This window comes from Bombyx mori, chromosome 19 (assembly GCF_030269925.1).
Source record: "Bombyx mori chromosome 19, ASM3026992v2".
In the NCBI taxonomy this organism is placed as follows: domain Eukaryota; kingdom Metazoa; phylum Arthropoda; class Insecta; order Lepidoptera; family Bombycidae; genus Bombyx; species Bombyx mori.
The window spans coordinates 2,958,117-2,983,680 of NC_085125.1; the positions used below are offsets into that span (position 1 = coordinate 2,958,117).

The 25,564-nt window shown below is 38.4% G+C and overlaps 1 protein-coding gene across 9 annotated transcripts in view; it reads right to left on the reverse strand.

The window, feature by feature from the left end:
- The window catches only part of LOC101738592 (transient receptor potential cation channel trpm), a 285,363-nt gene that overhangs the window by 21,283 nt on the left and 238,516 nt on the right, over window positions 1–25,564 (reverse strand). For 7 of the 9 annotated variants that reach the window (XM_062673890.1, XM_021352814.3, XM_062673893.1 and 4 more), the window contains 13 exons: window positions 23,203–23,461; window positions 22,244–22,427; window positions 21,184–21,373; window positions 17,076–17,287; window positions 16,369–16,521; window positions 14,106–14,303; window positions 11,529–11,686; window positions 10,512–10,702; window positions 9,433–9,578; window positions 2,972–3,193; window positions 2,068–2,301; window positions 1,542–1,664; window positions 343–534 (listed from right to left, as the gene is read on the reverse strand). In XM_062673890.1, the coding sequence (XP_062529874.1) occupies window positions 343–534; window positions 1,542–1,664; window positions 2,068–2,301; window positions 2,972–3,193; window positions 9,433–9,578; window positions 10,512–10,702; window positions 11,529–11,686; window positions 14,106–14,303; window positions 16,369–16,521; window positions 17,076–17,287; window positions 21,184–21,373; window positions 22,244–22,427; window positions 23,203–23,461 (2,462 nt within the window). The remainder of the gene's footprint in view (window positions 1–342; window positions 535–1,541; window positions 1,665–2,067; window positions 2,302–2,971; window positions 3,194–9,432; window positions 9,579–10,511; window positions 10,703–11,528; window positions 11,687–14,105; window positions 14,304–16,368; window positions 16,522–17,075; window positions 17,288–21,183; window positions 21,374–22,243; window positions 22,428–23,202; window positions 23,462–25,564) is intronic. The other 2 variants (XM_062673892.1, XM_012696507.4) reach the window with 1 other exon arrangement.

Below are 25,564 nucleotides of genomic sequence, written 5' to 3' on the forward strand. Positions count from 1 at the left end.
AATTTCTCACTACATCTATATCATAAATGTTGTTTACTGATTTGATTGTATAATCACAAAGCTTCCCAAAACTACTTTATATTGTGTCAGTCATTTTACGACCACGAAAACTGTAAATTGAAGCATCAAATATTAATTAATAAAAAAAAATGTCAAAATGGTTTTAATCTTGAATTCGCAGACACCTTGATAATTCACTGATTCAGATAAGATAACGATGCATAGATTCAGCACCATGCGATTAAGAGTTTTGAGGTACATGAAAAATTCACCAAAATATTTTGACAAAACATTTACGTCAGCATAATTTATACAAATTGACACATTTTTATGCGGTCTTACCTCGGAGCGATCACTGGCAGTTCTAAGTCTATTCCCCCCGGCCTGGAAGCTTGGGGGCGGCGGTCCGAGAGTGTCTGTGGACCCCCGGTTGACCAGCGAAGGATGAGTCGCCATGAACCTGTGTATCACCGCCAGGTGGCTCATCGTCTGCTCCGCTATATCTTCGAGCTTTCTTAACCTAAATTCAACGCTCTGAAAAGCCATCGTATGTTTTAAACGACCATAATAAAAATCACAGAACGTCACGCTAAAATCAAATTAAGGTTAAGGTAGTTTTGAGGTTAATTTTGATTATTTGATTTTTTCTTATTATTATTATTGCTTATTGCTTTTGTTCTATTCCGAAATTGTAGTTATTGTTTTTATTTAATTCTGGTATACTATATGTAATGTTAATGAATGTAATATGGATGCAAAATTGAAGTAAATTAAATAAAAAAAAACATTGATAGATTTGCCATTAAAACATGAAGACACGGTTATGATTACAAAAAAGATATGGCTCAAACGAATTCGTGTATATATTTTTACTAGGGTAGTTTTATATGATAAGTGAAAGTCAATTAATCTTAACAAAACGTATCGCTTGATGACTACCGGCACCCCGGAATGACTTGTGAGTTGTAAATTTTAAAATATTTCAACATTAATACGAATTGAACATTATTAATTCTAGAAACTTCCGTCAAACTGTTTTTTTATGGGCCCATAGACAAAGTAAATACCGCCACCCACCTTGGGATATGAGTTCTATAAGTAGTCTAATAGACTAGACTAAGTCTATACTAATATATAAATCAGTGGTTTTTACGGATGTTCCGTTATAACTACTGAACCATACATCCGATTGACTTGAAACTTGGTATCCACGTAGAAAATAAATGTACTTAATGGATAGTCTAATATTTATATGAGTGTTGGACTCCCTACACCAGTTGCGGGGGCGTTAATGATGAGAATCTTTGTGGGGGTGAGAAATAATAATGTTAATTTTAAATGCCCAACGAAGCTGACGGGTACAGCTAGTGTCTTATAGAATTTATGATTAGTTTAGCGCTAGTTAACGACCAGTGTGGCACGGGTTCGATAAATAGCCACAGTCTGTTTCTTTGCGAGAAAAAATCTACATTCGTGATCAGCATACGCGCTTTCTTGTCTTCTTTCTAACCATACGAACACAGCTTGTTTAATTAGCTTACCTGCATCGATTGTATTTGGCAATTTGCCTTTTGATTCAAGTCTTCCATTTTGGTCGTTATATGTTCTACCCTATCTGTTGTATTCCTAACTCTCTCCTCTATTGAATTCGATAATTTTATTTCCTGTAAAGAAAGGCGCGTATAACTATATTTAGTACAAAAGAAATCCGTGAATATCAACAGTATCAACAGTTCAACATGTTCATGACGTGATAACTATTATTCAAATTTTTATTGTTATAGTTCAGATGGGTGGTTACCGGAGCCCATAGACATCTCCAACGTAAATGCCGCCACCCACCTTGAGACATGAGTTGTAAGGTCTCAGTTTTTATAGTACAACGTCTGCCCCGCCCTTCAAACCGAAACGCATTACTGCTTCACGGCAGAAATAGGCAGGGTGGTGGTACCTACCCGCGCAGACTTGCAAGTCCTATCACCAGTAATAAAACAGAAATTTCGATCATTTCTCAAAGTGATTTTGTTCATGTTTATAATTAAATGCAAAATGAATGTTATAACTCACTTGTTCCCTAAAGTATCCCTCCACGCATTCCTCTTCGAAGTCATAAAGCCTCTCCATGTCTTCTTTCTCCAAGAACAGCTTCAGTCCGTTGTCGTATTGGAATCTCTTGTGCGAGACGTTTCTGGTCACCCACTTGCCAACGGCGTAGATGTGGCAGAAGATGATCAGCGGTGGCGGCAGAACTGGCTTCTGTTCATACTCCATGACCACTGTGAACCTTTGGAACATCCACACCTGCGGCACACACAGACGTCCTCTCGTTTAGATCGACATTAAATATTCTAGATGTTCCAAGTCATACCTTGTCTAATGCATTCACGAGATTCTTTGTTAGTCTACTTTCTCAGAATTACGATATCAGGTATTAGAAGAAAAAAAAAAACAAAAAAAAAGATTTCTTTTCAATTCGTATTAGACAGGTATGGCTTCCGAAGCGAATCATAAAATACAGACAACTGATAAATATACATTCAATTATGCATTAATTAACAATTACAGCAAGCTAAACAAGCAAATAAGCTCTCATGTCTTTAGATTCAAATTCGTATTATGGAATGCGAATAGAATGAGAAACTATCAATTTATTTTGAAGTTAAAATAAAATTACAAATTGTAAAACTTACAAAACAATAAAGATGCATTATCATTTCTATTGTAAATCGACATCTGAAGACACGAGATTAATGCGAACCAGAATCAAGAACTGTGATTTGAATTTAAGCAAAGAGATATTTCTGTGAATTGATTACTAGATGTACCCAAAATTGAATAAGAGAACGTATTTCATAAACAACACAGACTTGATTAATGATCTTTGCACGAAAGATATATTGACTCGTAACTCCAAACATGCAAATTCCTGATTCTCGTTCCGATTAAAGCAAAATAAAAAAATAAAAAAAACCTGATGCGAGACTTCATTGACTTCGTTGAATATATTATTAAAAACGGCAATTAGGAGATTGATCAGTAATATATTGGCGATGAGCAGGTACACTGTCATGGCGATGGGCGTGATCCATCTTCCGGTGACGCATTTCCGGTCGCCGATCTCCTTCCCGCAAGGAGGATCTATATCGCCAGCGAATACTTCACCGTACAACATGAAGTACGGTTGGTAGAATACCTACAAATAACATTCTCTGAACAGAACTTAAAAGAAAAAAAAGAAAAAAAGCAAGTGCTCTAAGTTCTAGACTAATAAATGCTAAAATTAAAGATATATAAGGAATTTAAATAAACACTAGTGCTAGGTAATAATGCAAATAAAACGAAAAAAAAACATCAAATAGACTAAAAATACAAACGTACATTTTCTTAAATGTAAAAAAAAACAATATAAAAAAGCCTTTTAAATATTCGCACCAAAAAAAATACAGATGAATGGCGTTCCGTGAAGTCTACACAAAAATCTAGCCAATACAGCTATAAAATTACCAATAAACGAAATTTTATAAGAACCTAAATAAAAAAATAAAAAAATCGAAACTACATTGCAGAACCCTGGTCTCCACTAAATACAAGTCTCGCATAAGGTGATGTTAACAAGCATAACAGAGGAATTAACGTGATATTTTCTCGATAACTTTATGAATATTTCATTTATATATATTACGGTAAAAGTAGATATTGCGGCAAATGTACACATTTTCCGGTAAATGTGCATATTTGCCTCCTCGTTTGGGTAATGTGCATTCAACTAACATTTACAATTTCAAAGGAGGGAAATGTACATTGAATTCACAATGACCATGTCGCTTTGGTAAATGTGAGCATGGTATACAAAATACGAAATCGCAAGTGCTAGTAATGTGGTGCGCATGCGCATGCGTTTGCGCACCACATTACTACAACCTAACCTTTTTTTTTTCGGGCGTGGGCCGAACCTCCTTCGAGGTCCCCGCGCCTAGGGGGCGCGCGAGGGAATGTGAGACTCAACGATCTGCAGGTGTTGAGAGCAGATCGCGGGCCCAAGGATTTTAGGGCCCACCCACTAAACGACTCCCCTGCACTCTTACACCCGACGTCCGATCTCCGTCCCGGGTCAGAACCCGTTCAGAGTAGGGGGGTTCCCGCGGTCAACACTATAACCAGACACGCGGCGCCACCCCGAGGACGCCCGACCAACGGGTCGTCGAGGCGATAGTCGACGACCAACGACGTCGGTCTCCGCGGTACTACAACCTAACCTAACCTAACCTACGAATTATTATATAATATGCAAAGAAAAGTAGGTATGTTTTGTTTGTCATTTACATTTTTTAATTAAAATAATTTTCGTTATTAAAGCCTTTTGTATTATGTTTATTTAAATAAATATTTTTTTACTGCAACAAAATTATTAATTTATTTGTATTTACTGTAACTTTTCTTAAAACATGAAGGTAAGAAAGAGTATACATTTACCAAAACGTGAAGGCAGGGGTACACATTTGCCGGGAAATGTACATATACATTATATTCAGTTCACATATACCTAACTTTCTGGCAAATGTGAACATTTGAGAGCTATCCCGCCGGGAGCCGTGCTTTCTGGTCGCTCGCTAAGGCTGCAGAAGGTAACTTCTGCAGGTCTAGTCTCCCACCACTACGCAAGTCTGATGACAGTCTGGCCCATAGTGCGAAAGAGAAGGCTGACCTTCTGGTCAAACTCTTCGCCTCGAACTCGACTGTGGACGACGGGGGTGCCACACCACCGAACATCCCCCGGTGTGACAGTTCCCTGCCGGAGATCTGCTTTACACAGTGTGCAGTCAGGCGGGAACTCCAACTCCTGGACGTCCATAAGTCGAGTGGGCCGGACGGCATCCCTGCTGTGGTTCTGAAAAGGTGCGCCCCTGAGCTGACGCCTGCGCTAACGCGTTTGTATCGCCTCTCTTATTGCACTAACAGGGTTCCGTCTTCATGGAAGACCGCCCACGTCCACCCTATCCCCAAGAAGGGTGACCGGTCGGACCCATCGAGCTATAGGCCTATCGCGATAACTTCCTTGCTTTCCAAGGTGATGGAGCGAATTATAAATATACAACTCCTGAAGTATCTTGGAGATCGCCAGCTGATCAGTGACCGACAGTACGGTTTCCGTCACGGTCGCTCAGCTGGCGATCTTCTTGTATACCTTACTCACAGGTGGGCTGAAGCCTTGGAGAGCAAGGGCGAGGCTCTTGCTGTGAGCCTTGATATCGCGAAGGCCTTCGACAGGGTCTGGCATAGGGCACTTCTGTCGAAGCTACCATCTTACGGAATCCCCGAGGGTCTCTGCAAGTGGATCGCTAGCTTTTTGGATGGGCGGAGCATCACGGTCGTTGTAGACGGTGACTGTTCTGATACCATGACCATTAACGCTGGCGTTCCACAAGGTTCGGTGCTCTCCCCCACGCTTTTCATCCTGTATATCAATGACATGCTGTCTATTGATAGCATGCATTGCTATGCGGATGACAGCACGGGGGATGCGCGATATATCGGCCATCAGAGTCTCTCTCGAAGCGTGGTGCAAGAGAGACGATCAAAACTTGTGTCTGAAGTGGAGAACTCTCTGGGGCGAGTCTCCAAATGGTGTGAATTGAACTTGGTTCAATTCAACCCGTTAAAGACACAAGTTTGCGCGTTCACTGCGAAGAAGGACCCCTTTGTCATGGCGCCGCAATTCCAAGGAGTATCCCTGCAACCTTCCGAGAGTATTGGGATACTTGGGGTCGACATTTCGAGCGATGTCCAGTTTCGGAGTCATTTGGAAGGCAAAGCCAAGTTGGCGTCCAAAATGCTGGGAGTCCTCAACAGAGCGAAGCGGTACTTCACGCCTGGACAAAGGCTTCTGCTTTATAAAGCACAAGTCCGGCCTCGCGTGGAGTACTGCTCCCATCTCTGGGCCGGGGCTCCCAAATACCAGCTTCTTCCATTTGACTCCATACAGAGGAGGGCCGTTCGGATTGTCGATAATCCCAGTCTCACGGATCGTTTGGAACCTCTGGGTCTGCGGAGGGACTTCGGTTCTCTCTGTATTTTATACCGTATGTTCCATGGGGAGTGCTCTGAGGAATTGTTCGAGATGATACCGGCATCTCGTTTTTACCATCGCACCGCCCGCCATCGGAGTAGAGTTCATCCGTACTACCTGGAGCCACTGCGATCATCTACAGTGCGTTTCCAGAGATCTTTTTTGCCACGTACCATCCGGCTATGGAATGAGCTCCCCTCCACGGTGTTTCCCGAGCGCTATGACATGTCCTTCTTCAAACGAGGCTTGTGGAGAGTATTAAGCGGTAGGCAGCGGCTTGGCTCTGCCCCTGGCATTGCTGAAGTCCATGGGCAACGGTAACCACTCACCATCAGGTGGGCCGTGTGCTCGTCTGCCTACAAGGGCAATAAAAAAAAAAAAAAAAAAAAAAAAAACATTTACCGGTAAAAGTGTACATTTCCCAAGAGTGTACATTTACCGTAACACCGTAATATTACCGTAGCACCGTAATATTACCGTAACACCGTAATATTGTTAGCTTGGCTGTGTTCTCTTGCCCATCGTGATTTGGACCACATTCTTTTGTTACGACGTGAGAATATACCGCTATTTTCAGTTTAAAGTTTTTATTTTTAAACTCAAACACTGTCACTGCAGCCTAATCGAAATATTGGATGCCAGTAATCACGTTAATTAATTGTTATGTTGTTTAATTACGCAAAAGTAGAGTAAACAAAAAGGTGAACTGAAATACAACATCGATAACTACAAAGACACGAATAAAACAATATTCTTTCTTACGTTTGTTTCGCTTTGATTTGTTTTATTCATTTTAAAATTTCCGACTTGGGGAATATTTCTTTGTCACGGATGACAGAGGTCTCCAAATTATGAATTGAAATTTTTATTTCGTAAAATGCATGAATGAGCCAGGATAGCTGGTGTTAAGTGGTCTGGGCCCATAGATAATAATAACGTAAATGTCGCCACCCACCTTGTGACGAAAGTTCTAAATCTCAGTTTTTCAAACAGCTGCCGCACCCTTCAAACCGAAACGCATTACTGCTTCACGGCAGAAATAGGCAGGGCGGTGGTACCTACCCGAGCGGACTCACAAGACGTCCTACCACCAGTAAAACCGGTCATTCGAGCAGCCATCGCAAAACGTCTTCTTGGATTTTCTGTTAATTCGTTAAATAATCCAAAAACGATCAGATTCGCAAAATGGATAAAACAAACAAAAGAAACCTTGTTATTGTTTTAATCATGTATATACAGTTCGTGAGAGCAGATACGACTACGTAATGAACGCGATCGAAACCTGATGGGAAACTCCGTTGACTTCTATAAAGATGTTATTGAAGACGGCTATTAGAAGATTGACGAGTAATATGTTAGCGATGAGCAGATATACGCTCATGACGAGCGGGGGGACCCAGTGGCCGACCCGGCACTCCTCAAGGCCCGGAAGGCCACAAGGAGGCGCCATCTGCTCGGCGAATACTTCCCCATAGAGCATGAAGTACGGTTGGAAGAAAACCTGTAATTTGTTAGTAACACACGGAGAAAATTGTCTTTGAAACTCGTCGTAGCATTAATGAGACTTTCTATTCTAATCAAGGAACAATGCTCAAATTAAATGTATCAAATTTTTTAAGTATATTGTGCTAAATTCCGAACGAGGCAGTCCATTTAAAATGGGAGGTAGGTACTAAACATATGCATATTAGAGATCCTCTAATTGTTTTCTACCAATAAAAGGATTGAATTCTTGGCAAAAACTTGATTTTAATTCAATCCTTATGGTTTCAAAGTAAATAAAAGATACACGTCTTCCGTCTCCCAAGTTACACCACGTCTGTCTACCGTCTTGTCGGGTAAATACTCTAATTCCCTCTCTCGCTTAAAAAGAAAACTATATGTCAAACATTCATTCGCCGTCCCTCTCACTTTCTGCCACGACATCTCATATCTCTCACACTCACTCATGCTCCATATCTGTCATTCATCCATAAAGTCTGTTCCTCATAAAATGGATATTTCAACCTTATGGTATCGGCTATTCTGAAGATGTTACAAGAACGCGTCATCGCTAAGCTGACAACGTAAGCAAAATGGCAGAAGATGTAATACGTACAATTGAAAAACATAGTATTAATGTATTACAATACAATCAAATATGTAGTATTTTCTTCGGTTATCGTGACTTGTAGACGTAATTAAAACCTACTTTGACGGTTTTAATAATGAGCTTTTTTTTTTAATTATTTTCATTATATTATTTATTTCCGACGTTTCGTGGTAAGTAAAAGATAGTTTCGTTTACAAAATGATTCAAATTTTGAAGTACCTATTTAAAGAACATAACGTAAATACAGAATACAGATTTTTTTTAATGACCATGAGCCAAAATCAGAATTGCAAATAATCGATTTCCTTTAACTTATCTCGACAAAAATAAATCGGATGTACGTACTTGTAGTAACGAACCCGGGTGAACTCACAATACGCCCTAGCACCCAATAGATTTTTTTTCCTACCTACGCTGATAGCCTTGAGAAGCTATTTCAGCTTCTCCTTGACGGGTAGGTGAGATCACAGGGCTCAAACTGGGAGTGTTAGTAACACTGGCCCTAGTAGATGCAGTGCTTCGCAGAATCTACCACGGTACCGGAAACGCGACCCACTGAGAAGATCCGGCAAAAAACTCAGTGGGCTGTGTCTATGGGTTAATTTACTCGTCGAACCCTTCGTCGCTAGCGGCGGGTTCGACGAGGACGGTGACCGGTGCTTGAGGTACCTAAACGCACCGTTAATGGACCGGGAGGATCCGTAATGACGTGTCCCATCAGATACCACAATATACTGATAAAATATCCACACAGAGAAGCTGCATATTAGCACAACGTACCCAATAGATATTGCAGTATACTGATAAAATACTTATACAGAGAAGCTGAATATTCTTCGATTCATACTTTTTGTTTTATTGCAACATTACATTATAATAGGTAAACGGCCAACCTGATTGTCACTGATTCTCATATACATCGGCAATGCCAAGGGCACAGCTGAGCCGTACTTAGTTGGCTTTTACAACATCCACAGGAATTAATGAGGTGATGACTATGCCCCAAAATACCATTGTATTACTAACATTTTAATTTTAATTCTTTTATGTATTTACCAAAAAAATGTAAAGAATACTTTGATTTCGAAAGTGCCCTACTGGTTTGTTCAACTCAGGCAGATTATCAAATTTCAAATGCAATTTTCAACTTTATTCTCAGGTCGGAGAGGATGCTAAAGTTACTTCAAACGCCGGTTAGATAGCGTCCAAAATTTAAAAAATCTGACGTGACAATTTTTGGATTCTATCAAACAAACAACATAAATAAACCCACCTCTCTGATTAGATGCCAACTAGCGTCCTTATCTGGATGGAGTATAGCTTGTCTGGCAACACCGAAAGACATTAATACCACTAGCAATAGCACCACGAAGTATATCATGTTCTTTACCATTTTACCCATCATTGTGACTAGGGGACCTACGGAGAGAAAAATCATTATCTACATATATAAAAATGAATTGCTGTTCGTTAGTCTCGCTAAAACTCAAGAACGGTCGGACCGACTTGGCTAATTTTGGTCTTGAATTATTTGTAAAAGTCCAGAGAAGGTTTAAAAGGTAGATAAATATGAAAATGTTCGGAATTAAATAAAAATAACAATTGTTTTTTCCCTTTGATGTGGCCCCCGTCGGACGGATTCCTTTTGTTTGTTTTAAGTTTATTTTATACAAAAGTTTAGATCTTTTATTTATCGATTGAGGCACTACAAAGTCTGCCGGGTCAGCTAGTCGTGATTATTTTTTACTTCAACAAATCCATGGGTATAGTCTTTTTTTTCAAATACGTCTGTACCCTCACTAGATAACTTGGTAACTCTACCATTTTTTCACGTCAATCGCAACGTCGGACGTCATATGTGGTTGATACTGGCGTAAATCTATCCCAGCCTTAAATGAAGTTATATGTAATAGTTAGAAACACTATTTTTCTTTGCTTAGATGGTCTAAGCCAATCGGTAGGCAGCGGCTTGGCTCTGCACCTGGCATTGCTGAAGTCCATGGGCGACGGTAACCACTCACCATCAGGTGGGCCGTATGCTCGTCTGCCTACAAGGACAATAAAAAAAAACTCCCAGTTCACTTAGTCTTAAGTGGTTACCGGAGCCCGTAGACATGAACAACGTGAATGCCCTTGAGTACGAATTCTAAGTGTCGGTTCTATAGTACGACGATTGCCCTTCAAACCAGTAAATAAAAGTCTTCTAAGCTTATGGAACTTTCAGACTTTATCATATTCAGGTTGAAATTTTCAGACTTTTTAATCACCCAGAACTTTTAATGAGTCCAACAAAAGGAAAAAAAAAAAAAACTCAATATGATTAAAAATGTCTTTAGTTAATTCTAGTCTTACCTAAGTACTTATTGACACCCAATATATTCAAGATCCTTAGGTACCAATATATAATATCGACGCAGTATATAACTCTCCCTACGTCTCTTGAGATCTCTCTGAGTCTCAGCGTCAATCCAACTAAGAAGAATATTATAAAACCAGCGTCATACGTGTTCCACATGTTCCATGCCCACACACTGAACTTATGTCTGTGAACAATGAACAGAATTTAGATATATACATTTTTAAATCTAACTTTGTCTAGTCATTTGCTGTTGACTATCAATCATACTTTCCCGTAAGCGCCCAAAAGGCTAATTGAGTTGATTCCCAAACAAAAGTAAAAAGTAATAAATGTATTTTAGTAAAATTTAATAAAAGTATGTAGTTTGAACATCCCTGATCAGCCTAACCTAGTGCATATTAATTAATTAGCTATCTCTTCTTCTATATCGTTCCCTCGCTGCTGAGGATCGCTACCACATGTGACGTTCTTCCACTGTGTTCGATCATGGGTGGCATAAACCGCATGGTACAGACTACCACCAAGTGCTTCCTTTACTAGATCTGACTATCTGGTTGGTGTTCTGCCCACGGCGCGCTTGCCCTCGATGCGACCCGCAATTATGAGCTTCTCTAATTCATGTCTGGGAGACCGTATGATGTGTCCGAAGAAGCTCATAACACATTACCGGCAAATGACAGAGAGCCTTTTTCGGGTATTTAGCTTAGAATGGACTCGTTAGTTCTCATGGCAGTCCAAGGTATTCGTAGCATCCTCCGCCACACTCACATTTCAAAGGCATCGATCTTTTTGCTATCGCGGCTTTTCATACGCCATGTCTCAGCTATAGTTATAGCGAATCGTGACCGAAGTTAACTTGTTTATCACAAAATCACTTAACGTATCATAATATAATATAATTTCGAGCAAGTAAAGTATAAAACGTAATACCAATCGCTCTGAATTACTTCCATGTCCATCAAATTCTCGTTCGCGAATATTTCCTGTAATTAACAAGTAGATAGCCTTACCTAATGGCAACAGGCTCGGATGTTACGATTTCTCTAATCTTCTCGCATAAGAAAGTTAATATATAACATATAGAATATATTTCCGGCCAAGAAGGTGTAGGATTCATCTTGACTAATACTGTGTATGTAAACATCAACAGGAACAATATGTAGGCTATCTGAAACAGAATAAATGTAAGGCGATATTTTAGAACACAATGAGAAATTAGATTTCGTTCAACAATTGTTTTTAATTTGTAAGATCTGTTGGAAACCTCACAAAATGGTATAAAACCTTTTTTATTATTGTCGTTGTGGTTTTTGACATTACATTTGAATTTGAATTTTGGAATGTCTCAGTTTTGGTCATTCTCTTTTCATCCGTGCTATTGTACGCGATTTATAAAATTTCTAAATTATAAAAATTTTATACGTGCAATCCTCGCGAGTTTATTTATCAAGTTCCTTGCCCATCCTAATCATACAGTCCACTACAAGATCTAAGATCATAAAAAATAAACGGTAAGGTCACGATCCCAAAAATAAAAACCTTAAAAGCTAATTCTTGTAAAGGCAGTTTTGTAACGAGTAGGTTCTAGATTCAGTTCTATTTTTATTTTGAAAGACATATGTTCATCTAATGAGAAACATGGCATCAATTTTAACGAGTGTTCGACTAATTAGCTCTCGGTAAAGCTTTTGTTTACGCTATTGGAGTTATTTATATTACCAAGCGATGACTCTTAAGCTCCGATTGGGTAATTTGCATTCTCAAGATAATCCACCGAGAGATTTCTCGTCAAAATTCGCTTGTTCTCATGATATTACAACCCGGCTATTGTTTCATCAGCTAACCCGGATACGTGTGAAGAACGTAATGAAAAAGGACTGCGGGAGTAATTTATCGATTATCACTTAGAAAGTATTACATTGACAGTGATTTATTGTTTGTAGCAATGTTTACGATTTCGTTACGACAACACGATTTAGATTTTCCGGTCAATCCGTCACGATTTGTTTTAAATTTGTAATTCGGTTTTCGGATTTTATATCCATTGTTTTAAGATTTACTTATGAGGACGTTTAGTATTTTCGATTCATATCTATACGTGGACATAAAATAAGTTATCAAAGATCCTAATAATATTTATTGCCCTTCTGCAAATCGCTTTTAGTAAAACATACACTTTCAAATTCAAATTCAAATTCAAAATCATTTATTTCAACTTGGATGTCATCAAAAACACACTTGTTGAATGTCAAAATGTAAAAGAAAATGTTAACTCTACCACCGGTTCCAAAAAAAGCCACAGTCCAGAGAAGAACCGGCGAAACAAACTCAGCGGGCTTTTTTTTTTTTTGTATTTTCACAACTATTTTCTTTTTTTTTTAAAACACTAAAGTTATACATTCCGATTTTGGAAACTGCACAAATATGATGTACAACATCGTTGGTCGGTCCGCCATTTCAGTTCGTGTTATGATTGCGAATTCTAAAATACCATAGTAATATAATTGAAATGGAAATAACTATTGTATTCTCTCATTTAACCAGTATTATATAATTAATTTTCGTAAATATCAATCTATCAATCTTGAATTATTTGTGGAAGTCCAGAGAAGGTTTAAAAGGTAGATAAATATGAAAATGTTCGTTTGATGTGTCCCCCGTCGGACGGATTCCTTTTGTTTGTTTTAGGTTTATTTTATACAAAAGCTTAGGTATTTTATTTATCGATTGAGGCACTACGAAGTCTGCCGGGTCAGCTAGTTATGAATAAAATGCAATATGAAACGTTAAAAGAAAACATAAAATATTTTTATGAGCATCTTATTACAATTGGATTCTATTTTCATCATTCCTTTGCATAGCTTCTTAGTAATGGACGACAATAAATGAAATTTTAATTTTGTGGTCCCTCAAGGAACGTGATTCAAGATTTACATTTGCATAATTTGGTTTATGTAACCGATTTTTTTAATTGAAAATTAATTAAGGATTTTTCTGGCTTCTTTAAGTCTACTCTCTCAACTCTACTTTTAGTCTGTTTATTATTACTAGTGGTCCCCCTGTAGTTGAAATTTGACTATAATTAATTGAAATTATAACTTAGAACATTGTTATGGTTCTATTGTCAAAGACTATTAAACTTCTTAAATCACAAATTTCGCCAAAACTACACCATAGACAAATAATATTAAAGATAAACAGTATTAATCTATTCTCAATTAGATCACAAACTCACAATAAACAAAAGAGTACCTATATATGCGTGTGTTTGTCAAATACATGGTAGTTTGTGTAATGTTTTTTTATTGATTTAAGGTATTTTTTGTGCATAATTATAAAAAAAAAACATTAGCATTCTGCACTCGTTCTCTATATTCTCTATAAGGGTGGGAAATTTCATACTCCTCCGTCCGCGCAATTTTCGTAAAAAGGGGGGTATAAAGTTTTTGCTTCACATATTAATATATAGATAATGTATAATTTTACTTTACGTTTTACGTGAATGAGTCAAGATTTACGGTTGTGATAAAGTACACTAAACGATGAGATATCATTGAGATAATTAGACAAAACAACACAAAACTCACCGAATCGGCCCAAAATTTAGTGATCGGTGCCGTAAAGAACTCATAGATCTTCTTCCTCAGTCGCAGTGGCCTCATTCGTTTAATTTCAGATGGGTGGTACTCTGGCAGCTCTCTGTACGATGGTTCCCATCCTACTTTACCAACTTTCCCGTTCTGATCGACCCGGGTCTCGCATTCCCCTGAGCCAATCAACGCCTGCTTGAGTCCAGAAAAATCGGTATAAAAATTACAGCGACACAACTACGACTATTAACAAAACAAAAAAAAACAAAACATCACGTCAAATATAAAAATAGTTCATAGATAAATCAGTGGCAGTATAGCTGTTAGGAGTTATTGTTGAAGATCTCCACGTAGATGGTACGCTGGTTCTGCGAGCTGATTTTAAAGAGGATGCATGGCGATAAGCGCAACACACGCTGCATTTCTTATAGGAACTACATTACAATGATACGACAAAAGCTCTATAACAAATCTCGAAGAAGATACAGGTAATACAGACGTAAATAAAAGCATCAAAGTTGTTGTAAAAGAAACGTTTTCGTTTATGGCTGCATTAAAAACATACGTAACATCAAACAGAAGTCGTAAACAAATCTAGCTAAGTAATAACATCGAAGGAAATTGAAAATATTATAAAGGTCACGTTTCGGTGGGTCTGTTTTTAGTTCACCGCGGTTTTAGTAATGAATTCATTTAAAACGTCAATATTTATGGAAACACCACATAAAGCAAATTTTTTATAATAATATTCAATTGTATGTTCAGTTGTATTAGGAAGAAATTCGTATGCTTGGAGGTGAAATTCCGGGTGAGCTATAAACAGGCGAATCGGACGATAAAGTCGAGCGCAAAGACACTAAAGGGGTGAAGGAAGGACCTTGAAGTGTACGGAGCGTCACGTATATTCACGTGACGCTTGCTTTTAGAGAAACAACAGCCTTTGGCGAGTGCAAGTGTAATACGAACACAACATAAATATTGATAAAATACTAGAGTCCACGAAACTAGTTTTACGTTTGAATTACGAACGAAGTACTTAAACATTGTTACTTTGTAACAAAACTAGCGACCCGCCCTCGTTTCGCTTCGGAAACTGTAATTTATTATTGATTTCTCCACTATTTAATGGATGTTATTATGCATATAAACCTTCCTCTTCAATCACTCTATCTATTAAAAAAAACCGCCTCAAAATCCGTTGCGTTGTTTTAAAGATTTAAGCTTACATAGGGATATAGGGACAGAGAAAGCGACTTTGTTTTATACTATGTAGTGATAATTAGCGCATTTTTTTAAATGTAGTACATTGAGCGCCAACAGGCCATGCTCAATACTATGTACATATAATTTGTATTAAAAAAAGAAATACAGATGTAATATGTAATTTTTCTTTGTCGATAACATTCTTGACGTTACAATATTTTAGTGCAGTATTTTCTGCGGTAACGAATTATCCTAGAGATTATTCAAAAACCCATTTCCATGATTTTATCTATCTGAATATATAAATTATCTTGTTGATTTAAATAAATAACTCAGCTAAAAACTTTTTATGGACGGTTCCTTGATCTGGTCAACCATTGCTTTTTTGGGTGATTTTATTTTGTATGTCTTGTGCAAACACAAAGTGCGGGAAGCTCTACCGTGTTCAAATGTGTTCGTATTACATTGTACCAACGAGGAAGGACTGCGAGTCCCGACTACCTTAGTTATGTTTTGCTCTCCCGGTGGCATGATCTTCTTGATAGAAAGGGTACGCCGTTTGACAACTCCCACCTAGCGCACGCAATAACAAAATTGACTTTCTATAAAGAACTATTCATTTGCGCCTATTTTATTTCCGTTCATCGCTTTCACACTTCCATTATCTATTGACTTTGTTTGAATAAAAAGCATGTTTGTAAATGGACTGCGTAATCTTTTTAATGTCCAACATTGTAATGACATTTGATGACTAATACACATTTGATTCCCTTTGATCAATAATGCAGGTTAAGGTAAAATACGGTATCTCTACTAAAAAGGTTTATTTAAAAATGTGAGCGATTTGGATTATGTTTATAGGGCTACTATTCTTTTTTATAATGAAGTTTGGCAAAATTGGTTTTCGTAAACCAATTGAGATTTTGGTTTCGGCATTTTAGTATCCTTTGAATCAAACTAAAGTTTATTTTTACTGTGGAGATATGTAATGGCAATACGATTTGTTTACAAGACAGTGGTACTAAGCGAAGATGGTGGGTAATGGATCGCAAATTACCTCGGCATCTGTCGGATCCTTGGTGCTCCTATCATCCTCGATGCTCTCGTTCTCTAGATGCTCTTCTTCCGTCTGCGGCATCAGCTGAAGTTCCTCTTTGGACTTGAACTCCAATCTCAGAATGTACAGCGGACACAGCAGGCTCAGAATTACCTTGACATGACCACAAAGCCGATGTGGCGAACGAAATGCTCGAACCATGGCAACTATTTGTTCATAAGCGCATGCTAGGTTCATCGGGAGATTTCGACGCCGATTATGCATAGATAGACAGTTATAAGTATTCAATTTTTTTATAATAAAACGATGAGTATGTCTATGAGTCCTGACTGGAATCTATATAGATTCGAGTTATTGTCCCTTATATACCATAATCGGCGTCATGCGGAATGTACATGCGAAAAATTGATAGTTAAAGCGACTCATTGACACACGGACATCGACACGTGTTGTAGTTATGATCTAAAGTTAAAATCTAACATTGATGTCTACTATATACGTGCCTAGGAACGTCAGAAATAAGGAATCTCACATTTTCATAGTCTTTAGTTTGTTTTTTTACTAGTTTCTCCTTCAAAATTATCAAAGTACATACAATGACGACATCCTTATTCCATCGATCATAAATCGTGCTTAGATCAATCTGTGCGTTAATTAGGAAAAAATAAAAGAGGTTGGTTCTCTACGGAATACCATCGAGGGTATACCTTGAGATTGGTGTTCTTTCTCGTTCTGAGGCCGCCCATCCATAAGTCCGCTAAGATTATTTGTGAGCACGGATGAGCGAGTAGCGCACGATGGTTCGCGGTCACGGCTAAGCTGAGACAGGTCTGACCGGACCAGTTCTGGAGCTCGCACGTGAGGAGTTGCTGGGCCTGATCATCATCTTGGCGGTAGCAGTAATCTAGAAGCTCCAAAGCTGAAAATGTTATCATATTTATAACATCACGCTAAGACCAATGCAAGCGGAGCACTAATAAAGAATGTTTCAAAATCGTCTTTTTCCCTTTTGAGAGCTTCCACTGAAACGGTTAAAGTTTCGCTAAAATAATGTATGACAGAATTGTTCCCCAATAAAAGATCTAAAAAAAGTCCGCGACAGCATATTATGTCTATATGTTAAGGTTGGCTCTCTATAACGTTTTTTATGCTAACCAAATTTGTTCTAAACTAAAGCATTATTTGTGAAGGTGTTTTTATAAATATGTTATTCTACGTAAATGAAGAGGCGGGTAAAATTTAGCGTTACGCCAAACTAACTGTTCCACGCGGACGAAGTCGCGGGCAAAAGCTAATATATTTAAAAAGAAGATTATTTATCGAATATTCAGTATATTAGTTTCACACACCAGACACGGGCATAAGAGTACATAGAGTACACAGTCTTATTAAGATGAAAATCTTTCAACACGAGTTGGAAGAAGTGAATCTAATTCAATCTAAAGTTAAAACAATCGCTTTAGATTTGTACGAAGTTCCGAAGACAGCTCTCCGTCTCTTCAAGTTTCCGTGGCTGCGAGTTAAATAGATTCGGCTTACGATAACTCGTGTATTGTTTAGGGCCGCCAATTCCCTCTTGTAGGCAATTGGCAGTTTCATTATTCACAATTAAAGTGCAAGCTGTGACGTCATATGACAGTGGCGCATCCCATTCCGGTTCCTACGACAGCCCGCTAATGGTTAATTATAATATACTAGTGCTCCCTCAGTAGTCGAAATTCGACTATAATTAATTGAAATTTAACTTATGAAATTAACTTATAAGTTAGATTTCGCCAAGACTACAACTATGGACAAATAATATTAAAGGCAAACAATATTAAACAAAAGAGTATAAATGCGTATGAGTCTCAAATACATGTGATTGATTGATTGTGAGTGATTGATCATTAAAATTTATTTATGATCAATAAACTTGAATACTTTTGAAGTTAATCATTATCTCAAGACAAATCGCAATCTATAAATTAGCGATAATTATAAGTGAGGTTTTCCATGGCCAGCGGAAAGGTTCTAAGGCCGCTCGTGTAAATATCAGTATCCCTCCCGGCGCGCACTGCTGTACCGTAAGTTTCGTGTAGTCGGTGTGGTGGAGCTCGATGGGGCTTAGTCGGTAGCCGATTCTGCGGGGCAAGTGCCTTGCGCGCCTTTTTCAAGGCGTAGTCTCCTGTGAGAAATTGGGGGAGGTGGAGGACCTCGGTCGTTCTCTTCTCCCCTCTTCCTCTCAGGACGCGCCGGAGTCCGACATAACCCGGTCCGTTTCCCCCTCGACCGGGTATCCGTAAATGCCCAGCTTTAAAAAAAGGGTCAATCGCGTAGCAGTCTATCGTACGTTTCGATTTCAATGGTTTGTTGATGTAATTTTAACACTACCTAATGCCTCAATTTGGGTGGCGATATTCATGTTGTGATGATCATTCAAGGTCAGATAGGCCATGAGCTCATCTACCAATGTAGTAGAAATCAAGGTTAACTTAATTTTAGCGGAGGAACTAGACCACCTTTTCAGTGAGGTTAAATCTCCTCCCAAGTAGTACATATAAAAAATATTTCAAAAAAAATTAATTTTAATATTAATGAAATCAAAATTACATGTTGCTTGCTCTTCTGCAAAACTTTGCATTTTTAAAATCGATGCAACTAAATTAAAATGCGTCCTATAATTATTTAGACTACTGGCGACCCGCCCCGGCTTCGCTTCGAGAAATGCAATTTATTTATCTATACTAATATTATAAAGAGGAAAGATTTGTTTGTTTGTTTGTTTCGAATAGGCTCCGAAACTACTGGACCGATTTGAAAAATTCTTTTTCCATTAGAAGCCGACATTGTCCCTGATGAACATAGGCTACTTTATTTTTTATTTTTTTTATTTTGGTTTCATGTGTGTTCTAATGTTTCCGAAGCGAAGCGAGGGCGAGTCGCTAGTTTATTATAAAAATGAGATGGCAATTTTTTTCCTGTTTACTTGACACCAATCTTTATATTTTGGTTCACACTGTATCTTTATACATTATAGTCTATGTGTTATTCTGATGTGTCGGCTATATTATTGTAAAGTTCCATTAAAATCCATGTAGTAGCTTTTGCGTCAAAGACTAACAAACATACATCCATACATTCTTACAAATTTTAGCGTTTATAATATTAGTAGGATAGTAAGATTTAATATTATATAACAGTACAGACTCTAAAATCTATAATTTGAAAATATTCTTCAGGTGGCAACCCTAGTTTTACTGTTACTTTTAATTATCTAGATTAAGTTGTCAACGTAAACAAAGCTTTTTGTTGTTGATTGTCAAAAGTGATAATGATATCTCAGTGGCGTTAATGTAAATGAGAGTTCGGTAGATAACTGGACGGTTTTATCCAACTGTTACCATGAAAACAATTTAAAGTGAAATGAAGGTTTTATTTTGAGTGATTGAAATAATTATTTTATTTTGACATACAAGATTATCGAACTGTCTACTGCAAAAAAAAAAACCTAAACGAATTTTAGATGAAACTTGAAGATTTTTTTTTTATATATAAATAATAAATATTTACTAACAATCACGCCACGTTAACTGGTCCCGTGATAAGTTCGTAAAGAACTTGTGTTACAAGTACCAGATAACGGAAATAAATATAAGATTTTTATTATACACATACATATATTTAATATACATCCATAACCCTGGAAATATATCATACAAATATCTTCCCTTGGCGGGATTCGAACCCGCGACCCCCTTATGTAGTGACCATGTCACTTACCACTACACCAGACGACTAGAATAAACGCTTTAAGCCTCTCTTGGATTATTGCATTGTTATTTGATATTTTTATCTTTATGCGTTTCGGTTCGAAGGGCGGGGCAGCCGTTGTAACTATACTGAGACCTTAGAACTTATATCTCAAGGTGGGTGGCGCATTTACGTTGTAGATAATCTATGGGCCTAGTAACCACTTAACACCAGGTGGGCTGTGAGCTCGTCCACCAATCTAAGCAATAAAAAAAAACTCTTGTATAGCTGTAATATTTGTTTTTGTTGTCGATGGTGATTTTATAGGTAGCTTACTACTTTAATATGTTCAGTTCATTTTCTACGTCTAGTAAAAGAGCTTCCGCAAAAGCTCCAGGACTAGACATGAATATCACCAAGGAATTCAAACATGAAGACCTCAATTATATTGTATTATGGTTCTTAGCTCCTTCAAATCAGACCCAAATGCACGATTGCTTCGCGCCAGATCCAGCCAGGGTGATGCTACCCGCCCGTGCGAGTTTACCACAAGATGTTCTATCAACAGTTCTGCAAATGTTGGGTAATTTGAAGTCGTCGTGGCCTAAAGGATAAGACGTCCGGTGCATTCGTTTCGAACGATGCACCGGTTTTCGAATCCCGCAGGCGGGTACCAATTTTTCTAATGAAATACGTACTCAACAAATGTTCACGATTGACTTCCACGACGAAGGAATAACATCGTGCAATAAAAATCGAACCCACAAAATTTTAATTTGCGTAATTACTGGTGGTTGGACCTTTCGTGAGACCGCACGTGTAGATACCACTACCGTGCTTATTTCTGCCGTGAAGCAGTAGCGTTTCGATTTGAAGGGTGGGGCAGCCGTTATACTATACTGAGACCTTAAAACTCATATCTCAAGGTGGATGGTGGCATTTACATTGTAGGTGTTTGTGAGCTCCGGTAACCACGTAACACCAGGTGGGCTATAAGCTGGTCCACACATGTATGCAATAAAAAAAATAACAAAATTAGTGTGCTACTAAAAGTTGTTTTGACGAATCGATAACTTATCTTACCCTTATTCTCAAATTCTTTGCCGTAGTGCCTTAGCTCTTCATAAACTTCAGTCTCCATATCATCCTCGGCTGCCTCGTGGGCCATGGCCTTGTACAGCTTGCATGCTATGAGCGATTTCGCAAGCGACTCCTCGCCATGTGTCCACATGAGGAGCGCCATTTGATGTCTCTTCGTTAGGACTGCCCACATCTAAAAGACCCAACGGAGTTTGATTCCTACTATTGGATTGTAAATGTAAATTGAATAACTCTGTGACTATACTGTTGTAACCATACTGAGACCTTGGAACTCATATCTCAAGGTGGTTTTTTTTTATAGCTTAGGTGGGTGGACGAGCTCACAGCCCACCTGGTGTTAAGTGGTTACTGGAGCCCATGGACATCTACAACGTAAATGCGCCACCCACCTTGAGATATAAGTTCTAAGATCTCAGTATAGTTACAACGGCTGCTCCACCCTTCAAACCGAAACGCATTACTGCTTCACGGCAGAAATAGGCAGGGCGGTGGTACCTAGCCGCGCGGACTCACAGGAGGTCCTACCACCAGTCTAAAAGGGTGACGGCGTTTACGTTACAGATGTCTATAGGCTCCGGTAACCACTTAACAGCAGGTCGGCTATGAGCTTGTCCACCTATCTATGCATTAAAAATAATAAAAAAAGAGAGTGTGAGAGAGAGAGAAAGTATTCTTAATTGCACACGAACAAAAGAAACAATGCAAAACATTAAATAAATAAAAAGTACAAATGGCGGTCTCATCACTTAGAGCGATCTCTAAAGACTACATGAAATATTATTTAAAAAAGGGATATGAGTAAAAAAATATTTTATGAATAGGAAATTGAAAAATTATCTTAGGTTTATTTTGTTTTGACCAGAAAAATTACGAAGGTAAGTTTACAAAATACTTTCGCCAAAGAATGAGTCTTTACTAAGTAATTATTTATCAAAGTGACACTATTCATGCTTAGAGCTTAGCAAACAATTTAATGTATCAGTTTCCCTCGTATGCAAATCGTAAAAGTGTTTTTGAATTCAATGAGATTATTATTACTCACTAAAAGCTCGTTGAAAGGATAATCGAAAAGCGCCATTTCACTGGTGACCGGCATGAACCCGGTGATGAGCGACAGGCCTCCAGCGTTATGCCTGGTGAAGGACGCACTGTTGCGATGTACATTGACGCTTTTGTTCATCACCTTTGCGTAGATCGGTCGAAACTTCCGACGTGTGTAGTAGCACCTGTGATATATGAACTATCTAATAACTGGTATTTAAGAGTAACGCTGGGTTTTGATACTGAAAATTGTTTTTGTGTGGATTTTACACATGATTTGATAACTTTGATGTTTGTTTATAGATATTGTTACTCCGATAAGAGTAACGCCATCTATCGCCGAATAGTCGAACGAATATCGAAGGATCTAGTAGCACATAGAACGCTCGAGAAGTACAACGCCATCTATTGTCAGATAGCGGAAACACAATACTCGAAATGTGTGGAATATTCTCGATAATTCTAGGGATGTGGTATCGGCTATCAAAACGTTGCAGAGATGGCACGCAGTCAGTTCGTAATCGGAACTACTCGAACCGAAACAGCGAACGGATCACCTGAAGCGAAGCGGAAGAAGCGAATTGAGAATTTTAAAGTGTTTGTGAAGCATTTTAAGTGTTATAAGTGCTAATACAGTGTTAACTTATAATTCGATATAATTTTTATTTATCCCGAACCCCACATAAGAATATGCTCACGTACAACATGTTATTATGTGATTAGAAAAACTTCTAAAACTGTAACGTTCGCTCTCAGCCAACTTCAGAAGTCCAAAAGTGGAAGACCCTCTTAGCAGTCTCACTTGTATTGAAATTTGCTCTGCAGTAATTTGAGAGGAGCCAAGAATCGTGGCGTGGCGAGCAATTACAGAGGATTATGTCCAGCCGTGGACTACTATGGCTGATGATGATGAGTTTGCATTAAAATACTAGTTAATTTATTACCAAAAAAGTACTTTACCTATAAGCTCCGCCAATGAGTTTGTTGATCACCAAACCGATGTCGTGAAGCGTGTACACGTAGCCTTTGGGCAGATGAGGCCTCACGTCCCTTAAGATGTACCTCAAGGTGTTACTAGGCCCGCTCTTCGTGTTGTAAAGTTCTTCAAGTCTAGGAATCGTGAGGAATTTCCTCATGGACACGCCGTTCTCGAGGAGAAGCTTAACGAAGTCGATCCTATCGTGCTCCAGGGCTTGCATCATGGCTTCGTCTAGGGCGCCTGTTTAATAAATTTGAATACATTCATTAGCAGTTGAGTTCAAAGAGTTTTTTTTAATTGCCCTTATAGGCAGACGAGCACACGGCCCACATGATGGTGAGTGGTTACCGTCGCCCATGGAATTCAGCAATGCCAGGGGCAGAGCCAAGTAGCTGCCTACCAAATACGTTGTATACGTTAAGTAGGAAACTAGTTTTATGGAATAGCCGATAACAATCATTACGATTCCAAATTTTAATAACCTTGAACCTAGCACGTGATGGTTCCGTGGATTATAAAGACAAGTTAGCTAAGCTTATAATATCGAGGAACCCGAAATACGTGAGATGTTTTATTCAGAAGCCTTCGGTGCTATTATGTCACTTATTTTGTACGTGATCAGTACAGACCTAAAATGACAGCTATATGAGGGTTACAATGTTAAAATGTTTAGGCCCTAAGTGGCAGGTCCCGTCAATTGGATGAAGTTATGAGTTTGCATCAACCCTGCGAAAGTGAAGAGGATTGGAAGTGTTAGAAGTGTTATTAAAATGTGCATACAAGCCCAGTGTGTCTCTGTGGGTGTCACAGACTCTCGTGGATGTCATAAAGTATTCACTGCGGACAGAACACACAAAAATCTTCTTATTGTCAGAGTTCTATTCTAGCACGCTACGATCGCAGTTAGGTATTGGTTTTAGGGCTTATCGTGAATCAGCGCAATATGTACGGATATCGTGCTCATTTCTGCGGCGAAAACATTCCAGTTTGAAGGGTGGGATGGCATTCACATTCTACCCCTGGATACCAGCCCGTAAATTTGTATGTCCCATTACCCTTAACTAAGGACATCAAAATTTAAATTAACTTGGAGCGTCATGATGAAAAGTGTAGAGTTTTGAGTGACGGACAAATTAGTAGTGGTAGCCGGTTTCAGTAGACGGTAGTAATGTGAGAAGGGGACGTCCTAAAAAGACTATTTACTGGTGGTAGGACCTCTTGTGAGTCCGCACCACCCGGTCCGCCCGCAGTCCCGGGTAGGTACCACCACCCCGCAGTCTCGGGTAGGTACCACCACCCCGCCTGTTTCTGCCGTGAAGCAGTAATGCGTTTCGGTTTAAAGGGTGGGGCGGCCTTTGTAACTATACTGAGACCTTAAGACTTTTTCAATATCATATATTTTTTGTGTAGCTTAGACAGCTAAACGAGCTCCTGGTCCACCTGATGTTAAGTGGTTACCGGAGCCCATAGACATCACCAAGGTAAACGCCGTCACGTACCTTGCGACACGAGTTCTCAAAGAGACGTAGTCAATTCTCTGGGACTACTTCTCCCTCGCTGTTTTATACCGCTAAGCATAATAAAGCAGTAGCTTCAGGTCAGAAATAGAGAGGGTGGTGGTATCTACCCGTGCAAGATCACACGGGGCTTTCCATTAATTAGATTGTATAAATAATTATAACAAACAACCTCGAAAGATTTCTAGAGAATTTCCTTACAGAGATTTCCCTTCCTAAGAGCTATTTCAATTTGTTATTTATTAGCACAAGTAATAAGTTTATAATTGAAACTGGTTTAAGATGTTTTCTTTGTGAAACGGTTTTCGGACTTTGGGATTTGTGTTCGATTTCAAATGATTCCATGAAATGATAAAACGTTCATAATTAATAGATAGTCTTTCCGATGACAAGGGTGTAGCTTACTAAATCTCAACATACTTATCACGTACATATTTTAACTCTAAAAGTATGTTTTCTAATTTTCTTAGCCAGTTAAGTTATATTGAATTCTAAATGATATAACGTAAAGTATGAAATTACCTTGGTAATAATTGAATATGCAATTTCGAAAAGGGCACATCTCTGAAAATGTAAAATGTTCAGGAAATGAAAAACACTGATTATTTTCTAAAGCAGTGTTAAATTTAAAATATTAACTTTTGTGATATATTTTAGTGTTAATTAGCAATTGAAAACTACTGGAATTATTATAAAATGAGTGTAGGTAAGCCTCAAAACTACATGTATATAAATAAACGTATTTGACAAAATATGCGACATGTGCCCTTTTCGAAATTGCATATGCAATTGTAATCTATATATTAATACGTGAAGCAAAAACTTT